We start from the raw sequence: 12,318 nt of genomic DNA, 5'->3' as shown, positions 1-12,318 counted from the left end.
TAGGGGAAACGCCGCGCGGAAGGAAGCAGCAGGCGTCTCTGGGCTCCAGCGCCGCCCTGCTGCGTGCATTTTGCTCCATCTCGTGCAGTTGAGAGGAAGAAGAGGGCGTCTCTGGCGTTGCCCCCCTTCCCTCCTTCTCAGGGTTGAGCGGGCCGAGATTTTCCAGGTCGCTCGATTAATCTGGGACCTGGGGGGCGGGGAGGTGGGTGTGGGATGATGAGGAGTCATGCCGAAAGTAATAGTGATATAATACCCCCAAACGGTGAGCAGGTGTTTTGAGTTCTCAGGACTTTTTCTCACGCTCCCCCCCTCCACCACCACTACGGGGGAATTTGGGCGCTCTGCCGCTGCAGAGGCAGCTGATTTTAAATGTTCAGAGGGGGGGGCATTTCTCCCCAGTAGTTTTTGGCACACCTCAAAACCTGTTTTGCACCTTCACTGTCTCAGTCCAATTATGTCTCCAACACACACCTTGTCTTCTCTACACATTTCAGGCTAGCGACCTCAGATCCCCTTTCCTCTCCCTTGAAGAGTTCTGGGGACCTTGAAGTTCCACTCATTTTTTATAGTACCTTGGTTGACCCTAACAAAAAGGCGTTGGATACCTTTTTGTTTTTTTTTTTAAACGTCTGTAGCTATGAGAGTTTAATCTTTAACCGACTTGGTTGTGCAACTCTTCTAATTGTTTTGTGAAGCTGGCTCTTCCTCTGGAAGAAATCAGATGTGGTGAATCAGCTTTTTGCGGCCTGAAACTGGGAGAGACTTTTCCGTCTTAAGTACTTATAGAATTCCTGTCTTGGGGGGAGGGGGACGCCGCTGCAAGACAGAATTCCCCTGATCTGTATAAGAAGAGCCTTGCTGGGTCATACCAGTGGTCCATTTAGTCCAGCATCCTGTCTTATACAGTAGCCAACCAGTTCCACCGGAGGTCCAACAACAGGGGATGGAGGCCAAGACCTTTCCCTGCTGTTGCTTCCTGGTTCTAGGATTCAGAGGTTTAGTGCCTCTGAACATGGAGGTTCCCCCTCAGTCACCATGGTTTATGTCCACTGATAGACCTATTCTCCATGAATCTGTCTAATCCCTTTTAAAGCTGTTTTTATAGCCAACACTACATCCTCTGGCAGTGACTTCCACATTTTAATCACTCTGTAAACAAGTCTTTCTTTTTGTCTGTGCTGAATCTGCTGCCCATCAGTTTCATTTGATGCCCTTGAAATCTAGTATTTTGGGAAATTGAGAAAGTTCTCTCTTTGCCAGCTCTGGTTACAGAAGGTGATGCCTCTGTGGGTAAGATGTCCCCTAAAATCCAGTATTGCTGGGGCTTGTCCTCTAACTGTTGTGGGTGGGTGGGGACAGTAGCCCTGGGTTGTTTCATCGGTTGACTGATGGTCTCGGACTAGATGTTTGAGAGTTATTCAGAAGCTCTACTGTGCTGAGAGCTGAATGGCCTGTGCAGGAGGCTGAAGTTGGTTCCTGGTCTTCGCTGATCGATTTGGGGATTCAGTGGACAGCTTTGCAGTGGTTTGTCTTCTTTCTCCAAGGCTGGGGACAGAGGGTGGCACTAGGAGAGAGGGTGGGATTATGGGCTTGGGTGTCACCAGTATGCTCCAGGTTGTGAATATTCTTGAGTTTTGGGGGTGGAGCCTGGGGAAGGACTTCAGCAGGGTGTAATGCCATAGAGTCCACCCTCCAAAGCAGCCATTTTCTCTAGATAAACTGATCTGTCAGAGATCGGTTGTAATTCCAGGAGATCTCCATGCCCCTTCGGAGGCTGACAACCAAAATATTGTAAGACTGTTCAAGCTTTCAAGTTTTCTAGAACTTTTCTCCAGACAGGATGGTTAAAGGATGGTGGCACAGCCCATGGTCTGCGATTGTCTTAATGTTTTCTTATTCTTTGAAAGCTGTGCTTTTGTTTTGCAAATTAACAAAGCTATTCCTGCTACAATGTTTCCTGTCTCCCTCTCTCAAAAGTGGGAATGGGGAGGCCCCACTTAGTTTTTGGGGCTTCCACTAATTCAGGTATGCTATTGATGATGGTTATACATACTTGCCTGGCATTCTGGTCCATTTTGGGCACACATGGGCAGGATTCGTGTAGAAGTTCCTGTCAAACTGTAATTGCCATTTTGTGGATTATGTTAGTGGGGATTATTGGTTTTAATCATATGTTAGTGGGAATTATTGGTTTTAATCATAATTACACTGTGAAGTTTTAATTGTTTTATTCTGTTTTAAACCGCCTTGAGCCCACTTGCAGGGGAAGGCGGGATAGAAATACAATAAATAAATAAAATTGTAGCAAGGATCCCTTCCCCCTCAACCCAACATAATCCTGGAAAAGAGCCTATGGAAGTATTCTGTTAAAGAGAAAATGGGAATAGGCATATTTTGGAGACATGCAATGTATAATCATGAAAACTCAAAGAGAGTCTGCGCTATCTAAATCTCTGTGTTGCATCTGTTGCTTCTTTCCATTCATTTTTTTATTGCTCATAGACCCATAAGTCATAAGCAAATAGACAGGGTATAATACAACATATATACATACAGTACATTACAATTACAGTTACAATTTCACAAAATTAAGCAATTTGGTTACCAAATATATATTAACTGCCTACAAAAGTCAATTCATTTAATACCACCCAGGGTTACAGATAAAAACTTTGCCACTGCCAACATCACATTTGGATCAGTATCAACTAAGCGATTAGCTGCAAGTCTGTTGCTTCTTGTATTGTGACTTTACTTGTGATCTCTCTTTAAAAGAATTTTATATGCCTTTTGTACTTGGGAAGATAGCAAAAAATCAGAAGCTAATCCTGAAAAGCAGGTCCATGGGCAGGTTTATGTGATAAATTCATTTCAAAAGTGAATGTTAGAGATGTATGCCTGAGCACTCCAAAACAATATCAGCTCTTCCATCATTCTCTGAGGAATGTCTGGCAACATCTCCCTTCTACTGAACATCCAAAGCAATTCAGAGTGCAGCAGTTCCAAGCTGCCATGTTTTGCATTGCTTGGTCAGTAGTCTATTATGGAAATGCAGGTATATATAATTTCTTCTGATTTGCGTTTTCTTTCACCAACAGAATTAAAACTAAAATTCAAGTCATGAAGAAAACTCTGATAGTGGAGCCTGTCATTTGCCTGTACATGTTTGCCTATTCCTTGTACCTGCCCCCAGCACAGCAGTATGTGTATCGGAGGATCTGGGAAGAGACTGTCAACTCCAGCTTCAGAGTTGACGACAATGTTTCTCACTGTGAACTAAACCAAAGTGATCCAACTTACTTGAAGGAACAGGTAAGATGATATTGCAAATCAGGAGCAATCTAAGCAAAATTAAGAATGTAACTGTGCAGTCTTAAGCAGAGGTGTAGCCTTCTACGGCCAATGACGTTGGAAGGGATAATTCTGTTTAGGATTGCACTGGGAGTTACTCTGGTCTAAGCCCGTTGATTTCAGCAGCCTTAGTCTGGAGTAACTGCATTTGATTGCATTACAAGGTATTGTGGCAAGAGATTCAAGTATCCCATCGAAGTTCCCATAAGTTCAATTGAAAATGCTTATCTTTGGCTGGATCATGTCCACTCTGAGAAAATACTATAAAGAAAATATGGAAAAATGTGGATAAGATATACTTATGTGGTTAGAAGACGAGGCAAATTATGCACTGTGGCTGTAGCACTGCTCACATTGGCTATGATGCACATGTCAATTCCGTTCATTTATGTCAGATCAGTTCACCTGGAGAAAATGGCTGCTTTGGAAGATTAGCAAAACCTTAGATTAATTCCTCAAAAATAGTTTCTTGTCAGTATTATAATCATAAATTCAGCAGCATATACCCCAAGATCCTGGAGAAACATATGTCATTCAGAGTAGAGATTAGAAAGACCAGTGATCTAACCTTTGTATGTGCTGTTGGCCAGGAAGTTCTCTATCTGAGGCCCTTCTTTGAATTCCCTTGTGAAGTTAAAGAGCAGCTGTGACGGACTGCATGCACTTTTTAAAAGCTTAAAAGTGCTGTACAAACAGTTGAAGGACTGTGAAGGGTTAATTATTTGCAGAAACAGAGGGCCTTGAGTGACAGGCTGCTCCAAGCAATCTGATTGGTTAGAATCAGCTGAGCAGAGAAAGACTTGACAGCTGCATGCTGAGGAGAGAGTCAGTCAGATTTCTCCCTTGACTGAGCTGAGTCTGATTCCAGCCTTAGCTGAGAGCAGTTTAACACAGATGGAGAACTGAGGGAAAGTTAGCAAAAAAGTTTGGGAAGTTAGGCGAAGATTCTCATTTGGGCCAAAGAAACGGGCATCTAAAAAACATGTGCTCTGTAGTCTCAGCCTCCCTTAATGGACAAGTACAAAGCTTTTCTATGAAAGGAATATTCTTGTATTTTCCTTCAAGTACAGCATAAGGGATGGCAGAGCATCTCGCCAGAGTGAAGGCTTTTCTAAACCCTTTTACTTCAAGATATGTTAAATAGTTTGCTGAACCCACATTATTTAAGTAACTGTGAATAGCTTAAGAAGCTCTCATTAGCCTGAAACGTGAGAGTTAATGTCTGTACATATACTGGTTTTACCTCAGAGTTATCTATATTGAGTTACCTCAGAAATTTCAACCCTGATATCACCTGACCTTTCCCCTTTATGTTGAATAATATATTTTGTTAATTTTGAATTTCAAAATGTCTCAAGTGCCATTTTCAGTGGTTTAAGTTAAAGGGCAATCTTGACCCTTCCCTCAAGTTCCTGGGTTTGAGCCAGCAGTAAACTATCAATCTGAGACAGGGTGGGACAACCAAAGTTCTTCAGGAAAGAAGAAAACAGACCACTAGGACTGCTCAGTCTGAAAGGGAGAGAAAAACAGAGGGAAAATCTGGCCTCTGAAGGAGGTAGGTGGACAGGGCTATCATAGCAGCAAAGAAAGTTTGTGGTTTTTTTTGGGGGGGGGGGTTTCAGTTACAGGACTTCATCCCCCTGGCCACCTAAGTTAACATCTTTTAGATGCCAAGTGATGTCCATCATGTTTCCTTAGCTTTAAATCACATGTAGTCTACAATATTTTGAATATTGTTTATTCATGGGTTGTTGCATTTAATTTTTTTGCTAGATTTCTTCTGCATGGCTTAAAAATATTTTGTATTACTATTATTTGTCATGATCTTGAGCACCTTTTTCATAAACACAGGATAACAATTTTCTAAATCATAATTTGGGAGTGGGGGACTGCAAATGTTCAAGTGAGAGAGAAAGCAAATACAGAACTATTTTTAATGTTCCCCCCTCCATACTTGATCTTAATTCTGTTTATTTTTTCCTCTTTCAGGAAGTCCAAGAAAAAGCCTCCCTCTTTGCCATGAAAATGGATTTAAGTAATGCTGTTCTCAACATTTTGGTAGCCTTTGTTCTTGTAGCCAATGGGGATCGCTATGGACGCAAAATCTCACTAGTTCTTCCTCTGGTGGGGAGTCTTGTAAGCGGCATCTTCCTCAGTGCCATGTCCTATTACTCTCTCCCCCTCCCTTTTCTGTACGCGTTGGCCTTTATAAGTGGGCTCTTTGGGGGTATGGCGACCTTCCTCGGGGGCTCCTTTTCTTTCATAGTTGATCTCTGTGAGAATCACAAACAGAAAACAATCCGGATAGCAGTGGTCGACTTAATCTATGGATTGGTCTCTGGATTGGGAGGACTGTCTTCAGGATTCATTTTGAAAGGAATAGGCTTTACATGGACATTTGTGACTGTTTCACTGATTGACATGGTTAACATTTTTTATGTGACATGTTTTTTGGATGATACGGTACATGTATCTGAAGTCCAGCAACAATCTCTGATGGAAGGCCTTAAAAAAACCTTTTCTGGAGTGCACGCACTTTTTAAATCCTCTTCTTTTAGGAAGCAAACTTTGATCATCTTGCTGTTGTGTACATTTATGGCTTATTTGTTCACGGTGTTTGGTGGGATGTCTCAGTTTACCCTTTATGAACTGAATGACCCGCTCTGCTGGAATGAAATCTACATAGGATACGGATCTGCAGCATCCACTGCAATCTCTTTGACCAGTTTTCTAGGAATAGTTGTACTTTCTCGAAGGCTGAAAGACATCTACCTGGTTTTCATTGGGATTTTCTCATACCTTGGCGGAATTATCATGGCTGCCTTTGCCAACACTACATTGCTCATGCTCCTAGGTGAGTTGAGAACCAGGCCAGTGAAATGCAGAAATTAGGGTGAAGAGAGCTGCAGTTATGGATGAATATAAAACTGCTGTGCTTGTGATTGCCATGCCTGGGACAGGCCTCCAATTCAGTGCTACTTCCTGTTTTCTGTCCCTGCCTCCTGTATCCAAGGAGGAACCAGCATCAGGGCAAATTAACATTTGCTGTAGACCTTCAATGAAATTGGGGCTGAAATTACAAGGAATCACTTGCTCTCACTTGGAAGTAGCTCTGCAAAACAGAAACATAACAAAGCATAACAGCGTTCCGTGCGCCTTGGTGTTTAGTCATGCCGGCCACATGACCACGGAAACGTCTTTGGACAGCGCTGGCTCTTCGGCTTGGAAACGGAGATGAGCACCGCAACCCTAGAGTCGGATTCGACTGGCTTTCAAGCAAGGGAAACCTTTACCTTTACCTCAATGAAATTGGGGCTGAAATTCCAAGGAATCACTTGCTCTCGTAACATTTGCTGTAGACCTTCAATGAAATTGGGGCTGAAATTACAAGGAATCACTTGCTCTCACTTGGAAGTAGCTCTGCAAAACAGAAACATAACAAAGCATAAAGTATACTGCCAGCTGCTGCTGTGTCCAGTCTCACATTTTTTCTTTCTTGTGTTCCTTCTTCAACAGTGCTCCATATTTAAACTTAAAATTAAGCTACATGCAGAGGGCAAAATGTAAAGCTGCAATGGCAATTTTCTGCCCAGCCTGCTACCCTCTCTGAGTAAGAGACCATTCCATACATTAAAATAATTTTCCTTTTATTATATTATTGCTGCCCATTTTTCAATCTTATCTGAAACATACCTAACTTGGATGACCTTATTGGCTCACCCTAGTTACACCCGTATCAGTGCTTTTTACTAAAGAGCAGAAGGAAATTTTATAAAATCCAGATTGAAAACTGTACCATATTTAAAATGTAAGTACAAAATACTGAGTGGAGTTAACAGCACATAATTTCCTTCTTTTAATGCTGTTGTGTGTAAAAAGTGCCTTAGTGTATAAGAGGAGAGGAATGTATACCCACCAAAGGAGAAATGTATAGATGCAGTAATGCTCCATCACATCTCCATCTGGAAGAGAGCATATAAAATTTAATATGTGGTTCATTCCATTATCCAAAGTTCCTGACTATGTACAAATACAATGCATTTAGCTCTCTATATTGAATCCCTTGGTGGCCCAGAACCAGAGCTAACCATTGTGTAACTCCTTTTATTAGGACCAGCCTAAATAAGCACAAAACAGTGAGCAAGGCTTCTGAAGAAGGATTAATCAGGCTGGGTATTCAGTAGTCGGCAGTTTGTAGAGTCTGAATTAAGAGACTAAATTAGATTAGTTGGTCGTTGGGTGCATACAGATTCCAAGATACAATAAAGGCTACAAGAACCTCTTTTGCAACAAACACTACCTAATCCAGTAAGTCCGTAACACCCCCTACATTTTAAGACTCAATAGATGTCAGGCTAAGGGCTTCTCCATCATGTCCGAAAACATATTTTCTCTCCCACTTTTTTTTATTTATTCCAGTTTTATCCACTGAACATCCAGCCTGATGAAAAGTTCTACGGAAGGACAAAACTTGCTCACTGTGTTGCAATGTTTTTGGTTGGTCCTAATAAAACACACAGTTACAGTTGTTGCTGAATGTTTCACCACTGTGATACTAGATTATTATGTATCTAGATATCTTGGCTGCCGTTCCCTGGGGCCCTTGAAACAAATGATATGTGTCTTATGATGACTGTTTTGCTTCTTGGCTTGTTTAATATTACTGTCTCATGACTGATCGTGACTTTTGCAGTGCGTGTGCCATCTCTGCTGGCTTTTATGCCTCTTCCAGTGTTTCGATCCATGCTCTCAAAGGTGGTTCTTCCTAGTGAACAAGGTGAGTTATTGAAGAAGCAGTCATGATTGTTCTGGGATAAAATTTTAAAATCCTGGGAAATATTAGGTGAATTACTTCAATTTTATTTACCTACCAGTAACATACAGACTCAATGTACGTGAAAACTAAGCTTTGTACTAACTGGTTTAGAACTCAAACCATGGTTTGAGGCTCCAAGCCCTGGTTAAGAGCTGCTTGTCTTGCTTTCATTTTCTGTCTGTTCAGTTGCCCCACCTCTCAGTGGCTTCCAGAGGTGAAGCAACAGCATTACCTATAACTTGTCAGTTCAGATATCACACCAAAACCAAACTGAGCATCAGCCATGGTTTGGAACCCACTTCGGACCATGTTTTCTCATTCTGGTTTTCCAGCAGATCACAAGCCAAGGTTTGTCATTTTATTCAGACTATAGTTAGGCCTTGTGATGATCCCTTCTCCACTCACATAGAGTGCCTACCACCCTTAGCAACCTTTCTCTCTCAGGTTCTGGGAAACAAGAAGGTCAGGATATCACATTCGCCACCCTTGTCTCATTTCACACTTCAGGTCCCGTCTCATTCACAGAGACATCATCAAACAGACTAGCCCAGCCCCCTTTAGAAGAAGAGAAGAGGAGACTGGATTTATACCCCGTCCTTCACTTGGAGTCTCAGAGCAGCTTACAAACTCCCTTCCCCTCCCCTCCCCACAACAGATGCACTGTGAGGTAGGTGGGACTGAGAGAGCTCTGAGAGAACTGTCCTTGAGAGAACAGCTCTGACAACTATGGCTTGCCCAAGGTCATCCAGCAGCTGCATGTGGAGGAGTGGGGAATCAAACCCGGTTCTCCTAGATTAGAGTCTGTGAACTTAACCACTACACCAAATCCAACTCCTCCTCCTCCTTCTTCCACTTGAAACTTCTAGCAGTTAAGAACATGAGAGACGCCAATGTTGGATCAGGCCAAAGGCCCATCCAGTCCAACACTCTGTGTCACACAGTGGCCAGAAATACCAGTGCCATCAGGAGGTCCACCAGTGGGGCCAGGACATTAGAAGCCCTCCCACTGTTGCCCCCCCCAAGCACCAAGATGACAGAGCATCACTTGCCCCAGAGCCCCTATCTAGACCTTGTGGCTAATAGCCACTGATTTATTTTAGGGTGACACGTAATGAATAGAAAATATTGTACAACTCAGACTATATCCTAAAGCTAAATATATAGAGCAGGCTTTCAAGTTACACATTCTTCATTTTTTTTTTCAGATGTGACACTAAAAAGTGCCCTTGAATGTCTATGGGACTATTTATGTCTATGCCACTATTTATGCCAGTTTCCCAACCTGGATCTGACAACCCTACCCCCATCCTCCACTGGTGGCCAGGGGGGATCTGGCAACCCTAAATGCCATAGATTGGGTTGCCAGCTACAGACTGGGAAATACCTGGAGATTTGGGGGTGGAGCCTGAGGAGGGTGGGGTTTGAGGAGGGGAGGCTATAATGCCATAGAGTGTACCTTCCAGAGCGGCCATTTTCTCCAGGTGAACTGATCTCTCACCTGAAGATCAGTTGTAATAGTGAAAAATCTCCAGCCACCACCTGGAGATTGGGAATACTAGCTGTTAGTTCAGTGTGCTAAACACCAGGGATACTTGTGAAATGATTTTTATTTTCTTTGTACCAATCTTTTGGAGACACTGACTTGCCCCTTTTAGGAAAATCTATGTTGTTGCTCATCAGTGTTTGTCTTTTTGAATGCAACTTTAAAAACAAATTTTGTAAGACACCTTAGATCCTATGGTGTTGTGGGGGTTTTGGTGGAAAGATGAGGTTTACATGTTTTAAACAAATCAATGTAGATTATCATTGTAGAGATTTTGCCCTAGTATTGCTGCAGAACATTTGGAGATTCTCTTGAAACTTTCTGTGTTGTGTTTTTGACAGGTGCTCTCTTTGCTTGCATTGCGTGTTTAGAGGTTGTGATCGGTACCATCTCGCTCGCTGCTTTTAATAGCATCTATGCAGTGACTGTAGCTTGGTTTCCAGGCTTCAGTTTCCTCTTATCAGCTGGTCTCTGTATAATTCCTTTAGGCACTATGAGGTGAGTATTGACCATGAATCCCCTCCCCAAAGCATTTTTGAAATACGGATTGAGGCAGGAATTGGTCAGCGATGCTCTTGACATATTTTGGAGATACCAGGGCTTCTTTAAAAGTGCTATAACCATAATGAACCTGTAGTATCTGACCCATAGTTTGGCTTTAAACTGGGTAAGTATAAGGATGTTTGGGGTGGTATTAACACCCTTTCAGACTGACTGTCTGCTATTGGAATGTCACATCTATCATTGCCCTTAATCTGCAGCTGGTATAATGAATGCTGTGTTTCTATGATCAGTGTAATTAAACTGTCCACATTTCAAAGAGAAGACAATGTCACCACTTTATTAAAATAGGTTGAATGAGCCAGGGGGATCCTCTGACTCATAGCCTCTACCCCTCCCCTACTCATGAACCATTTCTGCTTTTAGCAACTCAGAATTTATTGTTGGCATCTGAGCTACAAACGGTCGTTGCTCTCCGCCCTCTAAACTGGCTTCCACACATTTTAGTACCTTATTTGAAAGGCAGAGATCAAACCATAATCAGTTTCGGCTTTCATAGCAGATAATTTCTGAGCTCCACATGGCAGGGAGGAGCAAGTGATATAGCAGATCCCATGCTCATCTCCATAACTTCCCCCTGTGCACAGAAACCTTCTGGTTTATATAGTTGGTGGTGACTTAGTGAAAGTACGGTGTGTCATCTCCTCTAAAACCTCTCATGTCTCTTTTCTCCTAGCTGGCTTGTGTGTGCCACTGGGCATCAACAGGAGTATGTGCCACTTGTACATGAAGAAGAGCCTGCTGGGGAGGAGGCCGACAGCTGAGAGGAGAATTTGCTCAATGGCTAGCCTTACCTGTTACCTCTTACCTGCTTGAGCCCCAGTGGGTCAGTTGTGTTGTCACAGCCGAACTGGGATCTGATGCCTCCATTGCTGGAGCTCTTCATGAACCAAAGAGTTGCTGCTGTACTAGGTGACCCATAGGATGCTGTGCAAAGGGGCAGAAGGCGGAGTCACATAGGGCCTGGTTTTGCTGTCAAAAAGGCAGCAGGCCATTATCAGAGAGAACGTGAAGTCCTTCCTACTTTGGTATGGCAATACATAGGAACAAGCTGTTAATGTTGCAAATACTGGCATGCTTAGTGATGAAAAAATAAGGTGTTTCAGCAGAGAGAAAAGGACAAATCTACAAGAAATTGGGAGAGAAACGTCTTGAGTTTGTTACATAAAATGGCTAGTGTTCTGGGCTCAGGGGGCCATGTCTTCATGTACAAAGTTAGGTTAATGAATCCTTGATATTGCCAATGCAAATTAATTAGCATTGAGGATTTTTTTAAAAAGGGGGGATTTGTAACAAGTTTTTAATTGTTTTAAAGAATTTTAAAACATATATTCATTTGAAAGGGTTTCAGTTCTAAAATGAAGGTGGATTTTCACAATAACTGTAATCTGCTGAACAGCTAGAATGGAGTCCAATAGTGTATTAGAGAACAATAAATTTTTCAGGATATAAGCTTTTGAGAGTCAAAGCTCCTTTCCATGCCTTCGTATCTGAAGAAGTGTGCATGTGCATGAAAGCTGATACCTAGAATAGAACTTTGTTGGTCTAAAAGGTGCCACTGGACTCAAACCTTGTTACTTTAAGAACTTGTTGGTCTCTAAGGCGCTACTGGACTGCATTCTAGCTTTTCTACTTAGACCAACATGGCTACCCTCTGAAGCTTTAATCTGCTGACGTCCATACAGGATGACCTTACATCTAATAATAGTGCATCAGATATGAATGGTGGGATACAAACTGAGACAATGAGTTGGTGTACCTGGTTTCACCCCACTGTTTGCTGAATCTGTTTGTTTGTGGTTTGGATCCATGTTGAACCCACCCTCAAGAGCAATTCATCATGTGTGAATCCACTTGAAGATGATGTAATATCATGCTAGAAAAGAAAAACTGTGGTGAAACCACACCTAAACTGTGAACAAGTGTACCAAGTATGTGGATCCATAAGTCACTGATATAATAACAAGAATTGTGCTTAAAATCCTGAGCTCTAACAATTAAGCTACCACTACACAAAAATTATCATTTAATGCGGATAAAATTCAAC

At 42.3% G+C, this 12,318-nt stretch overlaps 1 protein-coding gene across 1 annotated transcript; it reads left to right on the top strand.

Annotated features, from left to right (window-relative positions):
• Nucleotides 1-3,104: 3,104 nt before the first annotated feature.
• On the top strand, nt 3,105-11,550 carry SLC46A3 (solute carrier family 46 member 3). Its single transcript, XM_015424989.1, has 5 exons — nt 3,105-3,312; nt 5,341-6,205; nt 8,045-8,128; nt 10,052-10,208; nt 10,948-11,550. The coding sequence occupies exons 1-5, from the start codon at nt 3,121-3,123 to the stop codon at nt 11,033-11,035; spliced, it is 1,386 nt and encodes a 461-aa protein (XP_015280475.1). The 5' UTR covers nt 3,105-3,120; the 3' UTR covers nt 11,036-11,550.
• Nucleotides 11,551-12,318: the final 768 nt, after the last annotated feature.

This window comes from Gekko japonicus, unplaced genomic scaffold (genome assembly GCF_001447785.1).
Source record: "Gekko japonicus isolate JY-2015 unplaced genomic scaffold, Gekko_japonicus_V1.1 scaffold2052, whole genome shotgun sequence".
NCBI lineage: Eukaryota > Metazoa > Chordata > Lepidosauria > Squamata > Gekkonidae > Gekko > Gekko japonicus.
This window is presented reverse-complemented; position numbering and strand designations above follow the sequence as displayed.